The sequence below is a fragment of the Alternaria rosae genome, assembly GCF_020736505.1.
Source record: "Alternaria rosae strain MPI-PUGE-AT-0040 chromosome Unknown BKA58scaffold_5, whole genome shotgun sequence".
In the NCBI taxonomy this organism is placed as follows: Eukaryota; Fungi; Ascomycota; class Dothideomycetes; order Pleosporales; family Pleosporaceae; genus Alternaria; species Alternaria rosae.
The window spans coordinates 976,097-993,935 of record NW_025763574.1 but is presented as its reverse complement, the minus strand read 5'-3'; the positions used below and the strand labels follow the sequence as shown (position 1 = coordinate 993,935).

At 53.0% G+C, this 17,839-nt stretch overlaps 8 protein-coding genes across 8 annotated transcripts; 3 read left to right on the top strand and 5 right to left on the bottom strand.

Annotated features, from left to right (window-relative positions):
• Nucleotides 1–1,015: 1,015 nt before the first annotated feature.
• On the bottom strand, nucleotides 1,016–2,059 carry BKA58DRAFT_315929 (exoribonuclease family protein; the record flags this gene model as incomplete). Its single annotated transcript, XM_046167549.1, has 1 exon — nucleotides 1,016–2,059. The coding sequence occupies one exon, from the start codon at nucleotides 2,057–2,059 to the stop codon at nucleotides 1,016–1,018; it is 1,044 nt and encodes a 347-aa protein (XP_046025114.1).
• Nucleotides 2,060–2,260: 201 nt separating this feature from the next.
• BKA58DRAFT_384692 (uncharacterized protein) lies at nucleotides 2,261–4,036 on the bottom strand. Its single transcript, XM_046170290.1, has one exon. The coding sequence runs from the start codon at nucleotides 3,685–3,687 to the stop codon at nucleotides 2,407–2,409; it is 1,281 nt and encodes a 426-aa protein (XP_046025113.1). The 5' UTR covers nucleotides 3,688–4,036; the 3' UTR covers nucleotides 2,261–2,406.
• Nucleotides 4,037–4,620: 584 nt separating this feature from the next.
• On the bottom strand, nucleotides 4,621–6,755 carry BKA58DRAFT_411443 (NAC domain-containing protein; the record flags this gene model as incomplete). Its single annotated transcript, XM_046172291.1, has 4 exons — nucleotides 4,621–4,886; nucleotides 5,021–5,193; nucleotides 6,090–6,292; nucleotides 6,351–6,755. 4 exons carry the CDS (start codon nucleotides 6,753–6,755, stop codon nucleotides 4,621–4,623), a joined length of 1,047 nt encoding a protein of 348 aa, XP_046025112.1.
• A 571-nt stretch (nucleotides 6,756–7,326) lies between these two features.
• BKA58DRAFT_384683 (Ctr copper transporter-like protein) lies at nucleotides 7,327–8,587 on the bottom strand. Its single transcript, XM_046170289.1, has 2 exons — nucleotides 7,657–8,587; nucleotides 7,327–7,599 (listed from the first exon to the last, which is right to left on the bottom strand). Exons 1-2 carry the CDS (start codon nucleotides 8,130–8,132, stop codon nucleotides 7,491–7,493), a joined length of 585 nt encoding a protein of 194 aa, XP_046025111.1. The 5' UTR covers nucleotides 8,133–8,587; the 3' UTR covers nucleotides 7,327–7,490.
• Nucleotides 8,588–8,762: 175 nt separating this feature from the next.
• BKA58DRAFT_384681 (ferric-chelate reductase) lies at nucleotides 8,763–11,313 on the top strand. Its single transcript, XM_046170288.1, has one exon. It carries the CDS (start codon nucleotides 9,130–9,132, stop codon nucleotides 11,257–11,259), a length of 2,130 nt encoding a protein of 709 aa, XP_046025110.1. The 5' UTR covers nucleotides 8,763–9,129; the 3' UTR covers nucleotides 11,260–11,313.
• Nucleotides 11,314–14,239, bottom strand: BKA58DRAFT_384680 (kinase-like domain-containing protein). The gene is made up of 4 exons (XM_046170287.1): nucleotides 14,082–14,239; nucleotides 13,978–14,030; nucleotides 13,521–13,926; nucleotides 11,314–13,468 (listed from the first exon to the last, which is right to left on the bottom strand). The coding sequence occupies exons 1-4, from the start codon at nucleotides 14,119–14,121 to the stop codon at nucleotides 11,733–11,735; spliced, it is 2,235 nt and encodes a 744-aa protein (XP_046025109.1). The 5' UTR covers nucleotides 14,122–14,239; the 3' UTR covers nucleotides 11,314–11,732.
• Nucleotides 14,240–14,428: 189 nt separating this feature from the next.
• On the top strand, nucleotides 14,429–16,680 carry BKA58DRAFT_338710 (uncharacterized protein). The gene is made up of 2 exons (XM_046168299.1): nucleotides 14,429–14,695; nucleotides 14,762–16,680. The coding sequence occupies exons 1-2, from the start codon at nucleotides 14,471–14,473 to the stop codon at nucleotides 16,493–16,495; spliced, it is 1,959 nt and encodes a 652-aa protein (XP_046025108.1). The 5' UTR covers nucleotides 14,429–14,470; the 3' UTR covers nucleotides 16,496–16,680.
• BKA58DRAFT_384677 (uncharacterized protein) lies at nucleotides 16,681–17,587 on the top strand. Its single transcript, XM_046170286.1, has one exon. The coding sequence runs from the start codon at nucleotides 16,808–16,810 to the stop codon at nucleotides 17,402–17,404; it is 597 nt and encodes a 198-aa protein (XP_046025107.1). The 5' UTR covers nucleotides 16,681–16,807; the 3' UTR covers nucleotides 17,405–17,587.
• The last annotated feature ends 252 nt before the right edge of the window (nucleotides 17,588–17,839 follow it).

Here is a 17,839-nt window from a genome sequence, read left to right as displayed (position 1 = left end):
TATCGATAAAGAAATTACCATCCCCACTCTTCATGAAACGCACAGAACTTGTGCGAGAGAACGTGTGGTCTAGACCACACTCGAATGACATGCTGCAGGTTACTGCTCGGTTGTGGAGCTGGAGAACTTCACTGTCGTCACGATTTGCATAAGTGGAGATATCGTAGTATCTGCATCTACTCCGAGTAGAAGGAGTGGCTGTATGCGCGCAAATCTTGCCTGTACAACTTCATGGGTGAAGCCTGGATAGAGAGGGCGCGTAACGAGGGTCTGTGAATTACGTATGGTTCAACATGCTCTATTGCCTCCTTCTAGGCGCTGCGTACGTCGCGCGCTTGTGTTAGTATACAGGCGTGTCGACGTGCTACGGTTATTGAGCCTCGACGGGACGTAGCGACCGGTACACCAGAGCGGCAGCGTGCCGCGGACAAACGAAACAAGGTTCTAGCGGAACAGCGGAGCGTTTGATTCCTCAGGGGGACGGTTTTGTTCGTTGGTTCTGACAGGTCACGCAATCTTGTGTGTTGATTTAGGTGAGAAGCGACGAGTCGTGTCTAGAAGTGTCGAGCGGTTGAGAGACTAGTGTATGCAAAACGCAAAGCTGGGAGATTCATAGAAGGCAGGTATCAAGATTCGGAAGCGGTGACGAGGTCTTTGCGTGAAGTACGCGCCTCGTAACTACCTGGGCAGGCTCGCATACCCGTACTAGCAATGTGCTGGTCCGATACCGTCTGTGTATGCTTCTAGTTCTACATTCGCGAAGTGGCCGATCCTCAAGTGTACGAGCACGAGTACGCCTTTCGCTCTGAACGATCGCTTCCGCTCTGGCTAAGCAGATTGGAGATGTGCCAGACGTGCAACAATGTCCCTTGGACATGCCCATGTTCACCCTGTTCGTGTAGTCGAATTATCGAGGTGGGCTACATTCGTGCCGTCTCAATGCTGCATCAACGTCGGATGAAGACTGCTCAGTTTGCAGCGGCCTTGGGTGCGTATCGCGTGCGTACCAGCTTACTCAAGCCTTCCCACTCAGCACACTCTCAACAGCGCCCCACCGATCGATACTTCTCTTAATCAATCCTGCCATGATTTCCTTTCCGACAACACCCCCACCGCTCTTCTCTACCCTCCTGATGACCAAGTCCTTCGTACCCTTCTTTCCGCCTGCACAATCCACCACCACGCTAACAGTCTCTCTACACACGCCTTCCTCAAACGCATCAGGATCGCTGAGCACAAAGTCTACGTCTTCGTCCTCCTCTTCTCTCCTGCCTTCAAACACTGCAAATGTGCTAGGTATTGGTAGACCGCGTAATTGAAGGCGATGCGCCTCCTTGGGTTCGTCCGAGCATAGTAATCCCTCGTACTCCTCGTCGTAGTACGCGTGTGGTAGGAGTGTGTTGCGGAGCGCAGCGAGTATGGATATCCACGCAGCGTCAAATGCGTTGCCATCGATGCTAATGAAGAACACATCGAGGTAGAGAACCCAGTATCCTTTCAGCTGTGTCTCCGCTTCTATGTCTGGGTCTTCGGGGTTTGTGGATGGCTTGTATAGTATGCGGAGATCTGAAGCGCGGAGGAGTCGTGTCGAGTTGAGGAGAGATCGTATGCGGGTTATGAGGGTTTGCGCGTACGTAGATGGCGCGTTGCCGGGGATGTGGGAGGGTGTGCTGCCTGTGGATAGTTCTACGTTCGGAACCAGTAACCTCAACTCTTCTACCTCTTCGCCGTTGTCTTCCTCATCTTCCGCATCCTGCCCGGCGCTTTGTCCAGGGTATTCGAAGGTGCCTGGAATGTCTTCCTCTTTCAAGATTTCTGCGCGCACTCCGCAGACAACGCTTGTGTTGCCCAGTCGCACGACTGCACTGCCATTGCAGTGAGTAAGACTTCCAGTGTTGATGCCTGGTGTGCGGAACTCGTTTGCGGTACGTCCATTTGCGCGAATGGGCTTCTTCTTCTCTGCGGAAAGATGCGCCTGCAGGAACGGGTGCGGGGAGACGGCAGCGAAGATGGGGCGAGGGAACGTGAGCGCTGGCGAGGGCTGGGTTGTGGTTGCCATGGCGAATGTACTGGACCTTGATACGCGCTTGAATCCGGTGCGATGTTCGAGGCGCGAATAATCAGGATCTATGTTGCCGCTGGGAAATTTTGGAGCTCAGAGCTATGACGCGCTAAGGTTAAGCTTAAATGGGTGGGGCATGGAGATCACAACCCCATCGTCACGTATCAAGTCAAGTATGTTAGCTGTAAGAAGAGCAAGCAATCCGACTTCACATGACATTAAAACTATGTAACCTACACGCTATGCCTCAAGGGTATTCCGATCCGCTATGAACGCGACGCGACAAACCAACCGATACAGGTATATCCAATGCTCTCAATCAACTTGTAAGGTCTGCTCGCCGTCTAGCCTGAGCTGAGTCCAGCCTTGCCAGCCTGTTGAACAGGCGTCCACTTGCCCTCCTTCTTGAACTGATCACCCCTCAATGTGCCCTCAGCAAGTTGGCTGATCATGTAGTCCCTTCCCTTGATCATCCATACCATCTGACTGGGAACCCTGAATCCATTGAATGCACCAACACCCTTCTGGGTGCCGATAGGGCAAATCTGCTGCTCCTTCAGGTTCGCCGTGTAGTGACGATCGCCCTTGTGTGGCTCCCCAGTTAGGTGGGCAAGCAGGTCGTTCTTGAGGTTTGTCATAGCCGCTGGTACAGCGTCGTACATGTCCATGACGCCTCCGCGAGTGTAAGAGCCAGCATCGCCGACGACGTAGACGCGGGGACCGGCGGATTCGTGTTCGACGCGGAGGGTCTTGTCGTTGCATGCTACGCGGTTGCGGGTATCGAGCCACTCCTTCGGAAGGAAGCCAGTGTTCGGCCGAGAGCCAGTCGCATCGATGTAGATATCCGCTTCGACTGTCTCGCCATTGCTCAGTTCCACCCTCGTCTTTGCGCCCTCTTCTTCGCCCGCCTTGGTGGATCCAACGACCCTCGTGTTGTAGGTAACATCGCATCCGAGACGCTTTAGGAACTGCTCAGCGGTCTGACCAATCGCCGGACGCAGCAGAGGCAAGAGTTTCTTGTCTCCGCAGATGAGCGTGACCTTTGCCTTTGGGTTCTTGGGCGCAGATGCCATGAAACCAGGTCTGCCGTTCAGAATCTCCGCGACCTCTCCGGCGGTCTCGACACCTACTGGGCCGCCTCCACCGATGACTACCGTCTTTGCGCTCTTCAGGCCCTCCTGGAAGGCGGTATGAACCTTCTCGAGTGCTTCGCGATCCGTTGCCTGCGTGAAGAGCGGGCTTGGTGTAGTGAAACCAGTCGCGATTACAAGCGCAGCGTATTCGACGTTTTGCTGTTCGCCAGACGCGGTTTCAACGCAGACAGTCTGACCGGTGGGGTCGACATTTGTCGCAGTTCCCTGGATGAACTTGAATTTCGGGAACGCATAGGTGAAGGCAGGCTCGATGGGATAGAAGGTCTTCTCCGAAGGCACCATTTGTTTGGAGACACTTTCCCGAGGTGCTGCAATGCGCCACCAGAGATCTTTGGAGGGGTTGACGAGGGTAACATTATAGGTAACTCCGTCCTTCTTGGGTAATTGTGGGATGACATGCTTGAGGGCGTAGTGCGCAGCGCTGATACCTGCAAAGGATCCTCCGAGGATCAGGATAGTTTCGGTGCTCATGTCGAATGATAATTAGAAGATGCGCTTGGATTGGGTATCGTAATGAAAAGAAGATGAAGAGATAGATGCAAACACGTCGCAAAAGAAAAGGTTCAGGAGACGCGTCGCTATTAAACTTTTGGCGCGTTTCTGGCCTTAGGGACACCGCAGGTGGGGAGCCGCCGAATCGTTAAGTCGATGCTGAATCGAGGGTGAGACGTTTCAATGGGCTAAGCGCATGTTAGCTTGATATATGGTTTTCACGATTCCGTTATCAGTATCTTAGCCGGCTTTGGGCGTTGCTTGTGCTTACGCTTATGAATCGCATTCGTGTACAGGCTGTTCACACGCATTGTTAGATATTGGAGGCTTAACAAAAGGAAGCTAAGGGTTGGGTGCTAGCCACATCACGGTTAAGGGCGGGAATCCCTTGCTGCCGATCCGCTGCTGACAATAACACGGACGCCTGAATTGCGCAGATGGGTGCTTACATGCTCAACAACCACGAAAGACGCGGAGACGTTCCGCCCTCCTGGCAAGAGAGAGCATCGCGAAATATGACTCCTGTAGCTAGGGCGTCTAGTGTGATGTCCTCCTGAGATCTTTGGTATTCCGGGTTCTTCGCAACATCTTTGAAAGCTTCATGCGCAACGCCTAACTAACAGAAGCGGACGCGCCTTCAAGGCTTCGTAAAGTGAAATATAGGTATGCTCTAGTCTGTCATCTGTGCGCAATGATCGTGGAGAGCGTGCTAGAAGATTTTCATTCATATCTTTCCTGAGACATAACGCCAGTCCGGTATTTTGCCTGCAAGACCCACCGCGATTGCTGACCGTCACGGTCGTTGCATTCATGAAGTCCTCCATTTCAATATACATGCGGTAGGCCGTCATTGCACATAATCTCCTCTCTGGTTCTTTCGACCCTTTCTTAAGCTACTTTTGACGTAACTTCTTACTCGACCTCAGCCTTGGACTCGAAGTTGTCGCCAGCGACGAGGTCGGGGATGTCATCATCGTCCTCATCGTCGTCGTCCTCCTTCTTGTCGCCGTCCTCACCCTTCTCCTTCTGCATGCTCTGGTAGGATTCGGCGAGTTTGCGTAGCGATGCGAGCGAGTCGGGGCCGAGCTGGTTGAGGATGCCGGGGACGAGCTCTGTCAGCTCCTTGTCCTCGCCGTGTCCGTAGATGGCGAAGGTGTTGGCAGGTACTGAAGCGTGAACTATACATTACACGGGTAAGCATGTACTAAGAGGCAGAGGTAGGATGACATGAGTGTGGCTTGGTAGCGGCATGTCTGCGATGGACCAAGCCACCCTTCCATATCCACACAGCTAAAGCTTTGGGATGACGTACCCTTTGGTGCTGAGAAGTGGATGACGTTTCCGTCGCTCTTGAACATGTTGACCTCCTCAATGGCCTGGATGGGCTGGACGTTGAGCTTCTTCAGCGCGGTCTGGAGCTTCTTGTCGTCGGTACCAGCGGCCCTGTGGACCTTCTTGACCTTCCTGCGGGGAGTACCCTTGCCGCTATATATCGAGTTAGCCTCGAATTCCTCATAGCCATCTCATTCCTCAGTGTCGCTCGCTACCAATTAGCGGTCGTGGTGGGATTTCGCGGGTTCGTGATATTTTGTGGTGCGGGGCTGTCAAAATAGAGCAGAAGAGGCTTGCTTACCCTATACACACACAAATTAGCAACAACTTCCTCCAATGGTGTAGCCAGCTGCTCTATAAGGCAATTGCAGCTCAAAATTGAAGTACGTACCAATGCGCACCGACGCTTGCATGCGCGCCAACTTTGCTTGATCCATATTTGCGGTGTTGAGGAAGGATAACTAGGTGGGGAGAGCTGTAGGCGTGGAGTGTCAGCGGTCGGTTCCGGGTTCTTCGCAGATTGGGGTGAGGGCTTGGGCTCAGAGCGAGCGCGGGACCGGTACGCACCTAAATTCGGGATCGTGGCCGAGACTTGGAGTGTGGTGTTGCTGGTGAAGTTGTTGCGGCCATCGGCGAAACTCGACGGAAGCGCCGATTGTGTGCATGTCCTCGCTTGTGGAAGCTTCAGATCCCCGCAACGTCAGAGGGGTCACACGCGCCAATACACTTGCACCAAGCACATCGCACGACCTCTCATTCATCTGAACTCAATTGATACGATGCATGGTTTATCATCACAACTGGTTTACAAGATTCCTTACGCAGATGCAGATGCAGCATAGACTGAGCCGCGGTGCATGTCCAAGGCAAACATGCGGAATCGCGGTCCAATCAATTTTACACCAAAGGAACAATGCTTCACGTCCCAGCCGACTGGACCCTTGCGCTGAACTTGATCGCGAATAGTGGTATTAATGCTCTACTTCAACGTGCCCAGGTCTACCTAGAGTAGTGCGATTCCAGCCACACCAACAGCACCCAATGCCCACGAGAAAGCCTTCGCTTGCGCCGCCGCACCTGTCGGCGTAGATGATGCAGCACTTCCGCTGGCAGCCGAGCTTGGGCTTGTCTCCGTCTCCGTTCCATTGGGGTTTCCTGGGATGTCTTCCTGAGTAACCTTTATGCCTGTCTGGTTCTTGCAGTTGTCATCAAAGTTGATCTGGGCGTTGTTGACTAGGGTCACGTCCGCACACTACGTGGCCGTTAGCAACTTTCTTGCGATGATGGACCATCTCATATCAAAGGCTTACCTGGTATAAACCACCCGCCTCGTGGTTATTGGTAACAACTTGTATCGAAGCCTTGGTACCATCCGTCACGTTCAATCCTTCCGGTAGGGAGACGTGACCGAAGCAGAAGTCTCCTAGACCTGATACTTGGGTCTGCTGCTGTGCGACAATGCTGAATCCATCTCCCGGGTTATCGCCAATGGCCATGTACACAGCAACGTTGGTCTGCGGGTGCTCCATGTGCAATTGTATTGGGCCTCCGCCGATCGGGAAATCGGCGCGCTCTTGCTGGACATCGTTGTAGCCTCCGCAAGGGAAGTTGTTCTCGGTGTCATCGGTGAACCCACGCGCCTTGGGGAAATTGAGCTGGAAATGGGCGAGTGTAAGAGGAAGGAAGGCGAGCACGAGAGCGCTGTTGGAAAGCATATTGACGGTTGAGAGGTAAATGTAGGTCTTGATGCCGTTTAGGGAAGAGAAGGAACAGCGCTTTTGACTTGATGCAGAGGAATGCGAGAAGGTTATGAAGACAACAATAAACAGTAACCAAACGCCGGGATCACCTGCCGTATTTATTGCAGCTTACTCTGGAACGCACCACATCCCATGCCGTGCATTCCGTTCCAGTAAATCGCGTGGCTCGCGCGTGAGCACTCGAAGCGACCTGCATTTGACCCGCGTTTCGAATAGGCCGACGATCTAAGCAAATAGTAGTAAGTGAGCAGTATCCTGCATCAGCGGCGACCGTCGCTAATGTGCAAGTCGTTAGGGTATGGTATCGTGTGGCGTGCAGGGTGCCGACAATTGAGCAAGTTTATTACCAAAGCGGTGGTTCTCACCGCGGAAGCGACTAGCGTCTAACAAGGTTACATTTCACCGATGGCATTTCCGGTGACACGCCGAGGCCTAGAATATGGTTCTACTGTACAGCCGGGAATGAAGATCAAAATTATGGGAATACCACGTTCATGAATCGCATTGCATTGCTGGAGATAAGCTTTGTGCGCCCCACGGGGTTCTGCGAGGAAGCTTCTGGTGATTGAATGAATACGAAGTGTTGAGAAACCTTGTTTGGGAATGCATGTATCTGGGGTATTAAGATGAATTTCAAGTGCTACAAGGGCTTTTTTTAATGATATGAATGGTAGAATACAAGTCTAAACCTCAGTGCGCCGCAACTTGATTGAACCTGCCAAATGCCAGCTCGCCAACAAACGCACCTGCTAGCACAGACAAGAAGTACCCAACATTGTAAGTCATGACTGCCAACATACTGCCCAAAAGTTAGCTTTGACGCTTTGACGCTTTGACGAGAATATGTAGTGCTTACAGGAGATATCCGACACCGGCCACGACTGTCATCAATAGTGCCCGGGGCAGGTCGATACTGAATCTCCATGGCTGAATATGAGAGACCGGCGCCGAAATGATGCGCACATCCTCCTGGACACCGTTTGTTGTGAGAACGCCGGTCATCGAGTTGGTGTCGTCTGCAGCGCTGTCGACAACCGCTTTCTCGCCGGCAACAACGATATAGCGTCGCTTCAGCGCGCTCTTGACTGCCCTGACCTCAAGGAATGTCTTTGCTGTGAAGAGGGCGCGAAGGATTATGGACAGGAAAATGAGGAAGATGCATGTCCCTGCGTATTGACCAGCAGTCGTCGGGGTCCATGCCTCGGAGTATAAAGGAGTGGTCGTTGACGTGACGAACGCCATTGCCATGCCGCCATGTGAGGAAGTGCCCATGGACATGCCGCCCATATCCATCGAATCCATAGCCATGTCGTGACCCTCGTGAGCAACCATGGTGATGAGTTCGACGTGTGTGTGTAGCTGATGAGAGGGTTTCTGTTGATGGCTCAGGACGAGTTCCGTTCAGGTCGCGCGGGGTGATTAGGGATCGAAGAATAGGTACCGAGTTCCAGACTGCTCTCTTAGTCCTGGGGCAGGCGATCGCTTAAGACTTCTCGGTACGCTGTGGGGTTGCGCGTTCGCTGGTTCCAGTTGCGTAAAGATGAAGGCGCCTCAGCATGAATGCACGACCTGGAGGCGCTGGTTTCGTGTTGCAGTGTATACAAGTGCAGTGAATGCGCAAGATGTTGCGACACTCAAGAAATGGTCAAGTCTGGGCTGAGGCGTGAAGCGTCGGGGCATGTGAGCACATTTCTCGGCAACGCCTTCCCGCCTACATGTAAGACAGGCAAATCTCGCAGCTACGGAAAGATCCCATCCATGCGCGTTCTATGGGTCATGGCACGCTGTCGGTGGCTCGGGCGGGTGAGCGACGTTTAAGCAGCCGGACCTTCCAAGGAGCGACTTTGAGCATAATTAGCCCGCTTTGGTTAGCGCGCGAAGCTTAATTCAAGCCACGGCCAACAGAGTGCACACTGGGCCTCGATGCAGCCCCCGCAGTGCATCGACCCTGCCACCCTGCATCTGAGAGGCAATTGATTACAGTCGGCACTACGGCCACATGGACTATTACCGGGACCATGGCTGAAGAGGCTGCGTGTGTGCGTCTTTCGCTGGACAACTATCACATCTTGTCAACCTCCTATGACACTGTCACACACTGTCTATCTTCCCACGTCCTAGAGTATATCTCTTTATCGATCCCTGGACGCGAAAGCGAAACTACGACCCTAGTTACATCTCATACTGTTCGCGACGAAATCAGCATGCGATAAACACCGGTAGAGGCTCACGCCATTTATCACTGGCAATCGCCCAACCTCGCATCCAGTGCAGGCCTAGAAACACATATCAAACACAATTCTGCAATATTGCAGCAGCGCCTAGCATCATGAGCCACAACCATATGTCGATGGGCTCCATGAGCGCCTTGCCTGCGCTCACAGAATGGCCAGACTTCTACTACGCGGTGATTGGGGCCGCAGTCGGCGTCGCAACAATGTTCAACATGTACAACTATGTGCTGTACCGCCAAAGAATGTTTGCAGCAAGAAAGGGATCGCGGACGCCTGCAAAGCCCATCTCATGGTTCGCCCTCGGAAACGCGACACTATACGCCTTGACGCGTGAAGCGTCCAATTTCTCCATACGCATACCACTGAAAGGTCGCATACTCAGACTACCAACAGTCGGCCGATCGTCGCTGGTCGTGGGGAACATAGTTGTTCTGGTCGTTCTATGTTTATACGGCTTCGATGTGACGGACCTGTTCAGTATGGAAAATATTGGCTTTCGTTGCGGTGTGGTCACAATCGCCCAACTACCGATTATCGTGCTGCTAGCCGGCAAGAACAACATCATCGGTTGTCTGAGCGGTGTGAGCTACGAGCGCCTGAACTGGCTACATCGATGGTGCGCTCGATGCATGCTCCTTACGGCCACCATGCACATGGGGTATTTTCTCAGTGCATGGGCTCCATACGACTATATCGGCTACCAACTCAAGAACAACGCGATTGTTTGGAAAGGTCTTGCTGCATGGTGCACGCTGGCATGGATTGTGTTCAGCTCCATGACGCCTATTCGAGGCTGGAATTACGAGATATTCGTTATCCAACATATCGTTTCGTTTGCAGTATTCCTTGCGTTCGTCTACATTCACACTCCTCTCGAGATGAACGGCTATGTTTGGGCTCCAGTTGCCATTTTCCTATTCGACCGCCTCTTCCGAGCATTGCGACTATTATACATCAACAGTTCCGTATTTCACCCTGCGTTAAAGAAGCGGGGCCAAATGAGTGGCCTTTGGGCATGCAAAGCCGAATTCACACCTCTCCCTCACAACACCACCCGAATCACTATCCCGAACCCACCCATCAGCTGGACTCCTGGTCAACACGTATATCTATCCTGTCACTCCGTTGTTCCGCTACAAAGTCATCCGTTCACCGTAGCTTCAATACCAGCAGATGGGAAGATGGAGTTCTACGTCAAGGCCGAAAAAGGAGGTACTAAGCGTCTCTTCAGGCATGCCGAGAAATCAGGCATTCTATCTGGAGTGACCATCAAACCCAGGACTGTGACCATAGAAGGCCCATATGGCACTCTAAGACCACTACGCCAATTCGACAGCGTCGTTCTCCTCGCAGGAAGTACCGGCGGGACTTTCACTCTCCCGCTGCTCCGCGACCTCCTCCAGGGTTGGAAAGAGAATGCTTCTGGTAACGCAAGCAGCGCTTCAATCTTCAAAACACCAACAGGTGCAGTTACACGATACATCCGCTTCGTATGGGTCGTCAAGAGCAGAGGGCAGCTAAGTTGGTTCTCCGAGCAGCTTTCCTCCGTATACACCGAGTTCCGAACGCTACAGGAAACGCTTCGTGACATCAAGCTCGAAATGAGCGTCTACATCACCTGCGACGAGTCCTTCACAGAAGAGCACAACTCTGTACGCTCGGGCGTGACTGCACCCAACGCGAGTGCAAAGTCACAGAGCGAACCCGAGCATGGTGCAGTGCAATACAGATCGTCTGCACAGACATCAGAAAAGAAGAGTGAGAAGAAATCGCATCGGCAGGGATACCAAGAAGTAACATCCGTCGACTCAAAAAGCCTGGATATCCAAGAAGCGTCCTGTGGTCCGAACGCCACATGCTGTTGCCGTACTGCAGTCGACGAATCGTCTTCAGCTAGTAAAGCAGTATGTAGCTGTTCGAAACCTGCAGCTACCTCATCTCGTCCTGCATCCCTCGCACCTTCAACTCCATCTTCTCTCGAGAAGGGCCAAAGAGTCGTCGTTCATCCATCGATAGCGATATATTCCGGTCGACCAAAGACGCGGGATATTGTTCGCAGGTCATTGGAGCAAGCACTGGGAGAAAGTGCGGTGGTGGTATGTGGACCGCAGGGGTTGGTGGCAGACGTGAAGCACGACGTTGTCTCACTCAGTGATGAGCGGGCGGTGCATAAAGGGACAGGAGCACAGGGCATATACCTACACACCGAAAGCTTCGGGTGGTGATATCTTCTTCACTTCGAATTTATTCTTAATCACACCACGACATCCAGGAGTGCATAACGTGAAGTATGGTAGTAGTAACATTCGTCGCAATAAATAAGAGTACAGATGCAACTCGTCTCATGACGGTGCAACGCCTCAAACGCCTATCCAAACCCAACCCACAAATATCGCCAAAAAGATGCTAGTATGCGTTCGTGGAAAATGTGAGTAAAACCAAGCGCAGATGCAATGATGATGACAAAGGGAAGAGATGGTAGAAGGGACGCGAGGCAAACGCTCGCTTTCAATCCACAATCCTTCAACGCCAGACACCACTCCGTTTGATGAGACAAAGGAAATGGTATTTGCCCTCCGTCCTTTCGTCACGCCAACGCCGTGGGATGCTATGTGTCCAAACACCCCATTATTTACCCTTCGTCGTGTCGTTGTTGTATATGTCGTAATCGTTCCGGGGCTGTTACGCATCGTCCGTCCTACCGGACCATGCGCTTGCTGCGTTGGATGAAGGGGGATGGCATCTCCGGTTCGGTCTCTGGGTCCCACACTGCAGGTGGGCTGATACCGCCAGTTCGCTTGACGGGACTCCTTCGGCCGTTGTATCCGAAGTTCTTCTTCGCGCCTCCCTCGTCTTCACTCATAGTGTGCACAGGGATACCGCGCGCTTGTTGAAGTTCGACTAGTGTGCGGCCCTGAACTCCGCCGTTGTTGCGCATCGCTTGGACGCGGAATGCCTCGTTGCCCTTCTTTGATGGGAGTCCAGCGAATGGAATGGACTTCGTGGTCGCGCCTGTCTTGCGCGGCGATGTTGATGCGGTATCGGTGGACTTGGCCTTTGATCGAGAAGGCGACGCCGCGACGATGGGTACCGCGGAAACAGGACGAGGCTTCGTGGTCCTGGGACCCAGGAGGTTTGGTGTGCTTCCCAATCGAGCATTGGCCTTCAACAGTGGTGCTTGGGCGTTTGCGAGCACCTTGAAGGGGTCCTCACTCATAGGACGACCCCCAGAGGCGCTTCGTGCGCGGGTAGGCGATGGCAGAACAGGAAGATCGTCATCATCGTCGAAGTCGGCGTTCCACTCTGCCTCCGTCGGCGACGGGGGAACGTCAGCTTCCCACTTCTTCGCGCCTTCCTTGGCAGCAGCGAAGATGTTTTGCTTGGGTTGCTGGTTGCGACGAGGGGAAAGCGAAAGTCCCTTGAGTGAAGCAGGTGCCGGCGATGGCTCAGCCATCTGAACATCCATGGGAGAGTCGGGTGCTTGTGTCGTGGAAGGTTGGGAGAACATTGTGCGGGCGCGAACTAGGGGACCGCGAGACGGTCGCTTTGCTTTTGGCTTAGCTGCGATGGTGACCTCTTCGGCGTGGTCGTCCAGAGAAAGGGACGATAAGTCTGTTCCGCTCGCGAAATCGGAGTCTGTGTTGAGGGTGTTTTGCGAAGCGTTCTTAACGGCACCATCGGACTCTGCTGAAAATAAGGCAGAAGTTGGTTCTGTTGCCGCCATAGTGGGCGTGTTCGACCGAGGAGCCAGCTTTGGTGATGTGCTCAGACGGTTGGGGTACATCTTCAGCGCGCGCTCTACCCGTCTGTTGACTTCTCCCTCGAAGGTCGCCTGGAGATGAGCCAGCTCTTTTTGTACTCGTTGTTCCGTTTGCAGCTTCACTTGTCGCTCAATCTCCAACTGTGCTTTGACTTCCCACTCTCGTCGTAATTGGTCATCCAATTCTTTGCGTATCCGTGAAATGGCTTCGCTTGCCTCCTTCTCTCGCTTCGCAGTCAGCAGACGTTGCTCACGGAGGTCTTGTCCCAGCTTGACGACTTCCTGCTCTTTGCGCATAAGCTTGACGATTGGCAGGTTGAGAAGGGCAGCTGTGTCTGGTCGGTTGTCGGGCGTTGTGTTCAGGCAGCTCGCAATGACCTTTCGGAGCTCTGCCGAGTAGCAAGCCGGTATGTCGGGGTATCGGCCCAGCTTGATTTTTGAGATGAGCTCGAAGTGTGTTTTGGCGTTGAAGGGTGGTGACTTTGTGCACATCTCGTATATGATGCACCCGAGTGCCCAGATATCCGAGTGAGGACCATACTGCTCCGCCTTGCAAATCTCAGGCGACATGTAGAACGGCGTGCCGACATAGGTAGAGGCGAAGTCGTGGGATTGGAGGATCTTGGACAGACCGAAGTCGCCCAGCTTGACGCTGTTGTCATCGCCAAGGAAGACTGTGAGTTGTTAGCGCAGAGTCACGCGATGTGGAGATGACCAGAAACTGACTGTTCTCGGGCTTGAGATCTCTGTGGAGGATCATGGGCTTGCGCGGGTCACGGGCAGGCTTCGCGTTGCCAACGAGTCCCATGACGTTGCGGCCTGCTGCAGGTGGGTCTTCACCGTAGTGGCAGCGGTACAAGGCGCTGACGATTTGGCTGAAGATGCTCCAGACGAACTCCTCCTCGCACACCTGGTTCTTATTCTTGAGGTCGCGGATAACACGTCCAAGGTCGCCGTTGCCGCAGTACTCCATGTAGAGGTGAAGGTCTTGCGATGCCTTGATGTGGTCGCGCTCGAAGTAGGCGACGATGTTGGGGTGTCGGAGTTCCTTGAGGATAGACAGCTCGGCCTGCAGCTGCTCGCGTTCCTTCTGCGACATCTTGAGATAGCTGATTTCCTTGCGGCACAGGATCTAGGCGGCGGTTAGCACGTCGCGCGCGCAGGCTTCGTCGTCGCTGCTTACATAGCCATCTGACTTCCGCTTGACTTTGCGAATGATACCAAAGGACCCATGGCCTATACAACGTCAGTATGCGTCCTCTTGCACCTATCGGGGGCGGTCCGTACCAATCTTCTCGAGCACGTCGTACTTTTCTTCCTCGGGCATGGTGAAGGTATTGCTATTGCTCAAAAGACATGCAACTATTAAGGGTAGGATAGGGTAGCAAGCTGCTGGGTTAGTAGAGCTCGGAGGTAGCGAGGGATGTATGTAATGTACAATGGGCGGGATGGAAGCCGAGTTGGCGTCGTGTTTGGCCCTGTTTACGCTAAGGCCCGTCAACCCAGCAACGCTGCACGCGCCGCACGTTTTGCAGTTGCCAGGCGCGGCACACCCCTGTCGCTTGTCTTATCGATAGTCACGCCGATCTCCGCCGCCACTCGTCATCGCAGAGCAGTAGTCACTGTCACCTCCACCATGTCGCCGCTACTGAGGACCTCTTCTTCTTGCCACAGCCATGGATGTCAAGAAGAAGCACGAGATCGAGGCCGCTCTCGCGACCGAAGCCCAGGCAATCTCCTCGGGCCAGCTCAAGGAAGAGAACCCGCTGGATACGAGCGAGGATTTCAGGGTCTTCTGTGAAGCATGCCGGCGGGGAGACCTGAAGGTGTGCCAGGAGATGATCTCGACAGGTGTAAACATCAATGCCAGGGACAGATTTGACTACACCCCTCTTATTTTAGTAAGACAATCTCTAAGCTCAAATTCACACACTTTGCTATTCAATCGAGAGCGCTGACCGCTGAAGGCTAGTCTATGCGGTCACTACGAAGTCATACGCCTACTCCTCGAAAATGGTGCACTCTGCGAACGTGATACGTTCCAAGGCGAGAGATGCCTATATAATGCGCTCAACGACCGTATACGTAACCTATTGCTATCCTACGACTATGCGAAATCCTCGAATCCCTTACAACCGCTGGCAGCACATATTACTTCGCTGCTCACCCGACCGTCGCCCAAGACGACAGACATCACAATTACAGCCTTTGGCCAAGAGTTCCACCTCCACAAATTCCTCCTTGCGGCACGATCGCCCTACTTTGCGCGGAAGCTCGAGACAGCACCCAACACAACGTCGTGGAAGCTACCCAACACGATACCCGCCGAGTCGCTGGGTGTAGCATTGCAATATTTGTACTTCCAGGAAGTCTCGATACGGAGAGCTTTACATGGACTAAGTGATGAGCAGGAGCTGGTTGTGTTGAAAGGCATAGATAAGATTGGCAAGCAGCTGGAGATTGAACGCCTGTTTGAAGATATAACAGAAGTCTCTGATCGAAGATTATTGCGCCAGCGAAGAGCAGAGGAATTGGAACGCGGCAGAGATCAGTTAGAGGGCTGGTTCAAGAACAACGTCCTCCGGCATAAAAGAGTCGTAGACACTACAAAAGTGGACAGCATACAATGGGACCGGGAAAACTCCATCTTCGCCGATATATTACTGCGCGCCGATGATGATGATGACGAGGACCAAGACTCCGATGGCACAGATCGGTCACCAGGGCCGTCAGAGTCATCGACGCCGCCTGTGCGAAACGCACCGGGGCCCCTTCTAGGAATACCAGTCGGACCGGGTCGCTCACGTTCGAGGTCGCCGTCCCGCCAACGAGCATCCCGTAAATCGACCATTTTCCCTGCGCACCGAGCCATGCTATTGCGCTCCGAGTATTTCCTGACCATGTTCAGCTCGCAGTTCAAGGAAGCACAAGATACGCCGCATTTGCAGATTGTGACTATTGACTGCTCGCCAGCAGTTCTGGAAACCATCCTCACCTTCATGTACACCGAGCGCGCTGACTTCGGTCTGGATATTGCCATCGACGTGCTCTTTGCTGCAGACCAGCTCTTCATCGAGAAGCTCAAGCAGCGCGCTGCCATCATCATCTCTGCGCTAGGCAATGGCGCAACCTCAGCAGTGGAGTCGGACAACCCGCGGGGAGCTACAGATGCCGATGAAGCCGTGGACATCTACGAAGTTATCCGAGCTGGGTGGGATACAAGGGTACAACGCCTTGAGGAGTTTGCTGCGCGATACATTGCATACAGATTGGAACACTACATTGACCAACCCGAGTTCGCTGAGCTGGTCCAAGAATCTGCGAATCGCGTCAAGGCACGTCAGGAAACCGACACTGTCGAACTTGTCGACGATATCCGCTATTACCTCTCGGAGCGATTCAGGCTTCGCTTCGAGGACAGTGGGCTAGATGAGATGATGGACGAGAGCGCAGCCATGCAAGCTAGTACCGAGGGAGATCTTGTGGAAGCAATGGGCGATTTCGCGCTAGAAGATGGTGTACCCGAAGGCGTACAGCAGGACGAGAATATCGCATCGGTTGAACAGCAGATTGCTGCTGGTGTTATTAGGAATTTGGACGGCGAAGAGGTTGGTGATGAGTTTGCCCAGGACGCGATGAATTATCAGATCCTGCTAGGAAAGATAGACACATTGCTGGAGAAGCTGAACTTGGATGCTTAGACAACGAAACTACTGAAGCTCTTGAACCCAGAGAAATATATACAGGATATTGTGACAGGAGATAGTGCATGTTGAAGATACCCGCCATACTGCTTACCGTGGAGCCGTGGAATGCACGTGGCGTGGTCCGGGTACTTGCTTAGCGAATCTCGGAAGTAACCCAGGTACCATCAGGTACGTTTCATACCGAGGGTGTTTTCCGCATTCACCTTGCTCCTTTCAAAGCACAACAATTCACTCTGCAAAATCTTTCGACTTTCTGTAGAAAAACCCAAATCACCCTGACTCACCATTCAACAACCGAAAAAGGACATGAAGACCCAAATCCGCGAAGACCTCTTATACCGACTACGCTGGAACCTGGTAGCCCCGCTCCACGACATCGAAATCGCAATAGGACCCAAGAATGAAGAAAAGCTTGTCTCATTATTCGAACATCCTTGTGTGGAAGCAAATATCTCAGTACCCAGCCTGCGCCATCTCGAGGTGATGAGCGACGATATGTGGAGATCACACGAGGCCTGGCATCATGGCGACGACAGTCCCGAGCCAGACTGCGCATGTAAGCCTCCGCCCAATCTTGTCATCGAAAACGCAGACGGGAGACCTGTTACGCTGGGGCAGTTTGTCACGCAGGTTCATGCATACTTGAATGAGCACATGGTTCAGGTTAAGAGGGCTATGACTATGTTTCAGAATGTCATTCCTGGAGAAGCGATTCCTCTCTTCCAGCGCGCGTGGAATCGGGGGACGCGCGATCCAGACGTTTTGTTGTCGGTTTATTTGACGCTGGAAAGGGATGGGGAGGTTATGGAGGAGCATTGGGCCAAGCAATTGGATTTTGCGCGACGATATGAAGATGGGAGATTTGGTGATGTTTGTAATGCTACGAGTGGACGCGATGCTTGATAGTTTTGATCAGTATCACGCTGCCTGTGGCTCTAGTGGGTTGCTAGCTTTCCTCGGTCAAGAGGAGCTTATGTAGTTAGGACTGGAAGCATTTAAGTTTTATATGATGGTGGACTGCTTTAGAGCAAGCACTATCGCCCTAGTCCCTGTTACACTGTGTATACTTCATCATTGCCATTGGTGACATCATGGTGGGGTAGCCGCGGTGCTCAGTTCCCCACCCAACCGTCGTTGACAGCTTGACAAATACCGTAGCAGCTCATAATGCGCGTCATCGCTCGAACAACTTCACTTCTTCAATCTCCAACTGCTCGACTCTTACCTTTAAACTTAGCGAGAGTTTCAATTTCGGCACCACGATTCTCTGCACCCCGCCCGACAGCACATCCACGGAAACAAGAGCTATTTGCCATTTCCAAACAACAGACCGCAACC

Excerpts from the sequence above, each read along its gene's own strand:
- BKA58DRAFT_384683 (XM_046170289.1), bottom strand. The coding sequence starts at position 8,132 with ATGGTTGCTCACGAGGGTCACGACATGGCTATGGATTCGATGGATATG. Across the intron at positions 7,600-7,656 it reads GCCGGTGTCGGATATCTCCT|TATGTTGGCAGTCATGACTT; the intron begins GTAAGCACTACA and ends ACTTTTGGGCAG.
- BKA58DRAFT_384680 (XM_046170287.1), bottom strand. The coding sequence starts at position 14,121 with ATGCCCGAGGAAGAAAAGTACGACGTGCTCGAGAAGATTG. Across the intron at positions 14,031-14,081 it reads CGACGTGCTCGAGAAGATTG|GCCATGGGTCCTTTGGTATC; the intron begins GTACGGACCGCC and ends GACGTTGTATAG. Across the intron at positions 13,927-13,977 it reads AGCGGAAGTCAGATGGCTAT|ATCCTGTGCCGCAAGGAAAT; the intron begins GTAAGCAGCGAC and ends ACCGCCGCCTAG.
- BKA58DRAFT_384692 (XM_046170290.1), bottom strand. The coding sequence starts at position 3,687 with ATGAGCACCGAAACTATCCTGATCCTCGGAGGATCCTTTGCAGGTATC.
- BKA58DRAFT_338710 (XM_046168299.1), top strand. The coding sequence starts at position 14,471 with ATGGATGTCAAGAAGAAGCACGAGATCGAGGCCGCTCTCGCGACCGAA. Across the intron at positions 14,696-14,761 it reads ACTACACCCCTCTTATTTTA|GCTAGTCTATGCGGTCACTA; the intron begins GTAAGACAATCT and ends TGACCGCTGAAG.
- BKA58DRAFT_384677 (XM_046170286.1), top strand. The coding sequence starts at position 16,808 with ATGAAGACCCAAATCCGCGAAGACCTCTTATACCGACTACGCTGGAAC.
- BKA58DRAFT_384681 (XM_046170288.1), top strand. The coding sequence starts at position 9,130 with ATGAGCCACAACCATATGTCGATGGGCTCCATGAGCGCCTTGCCTGCG.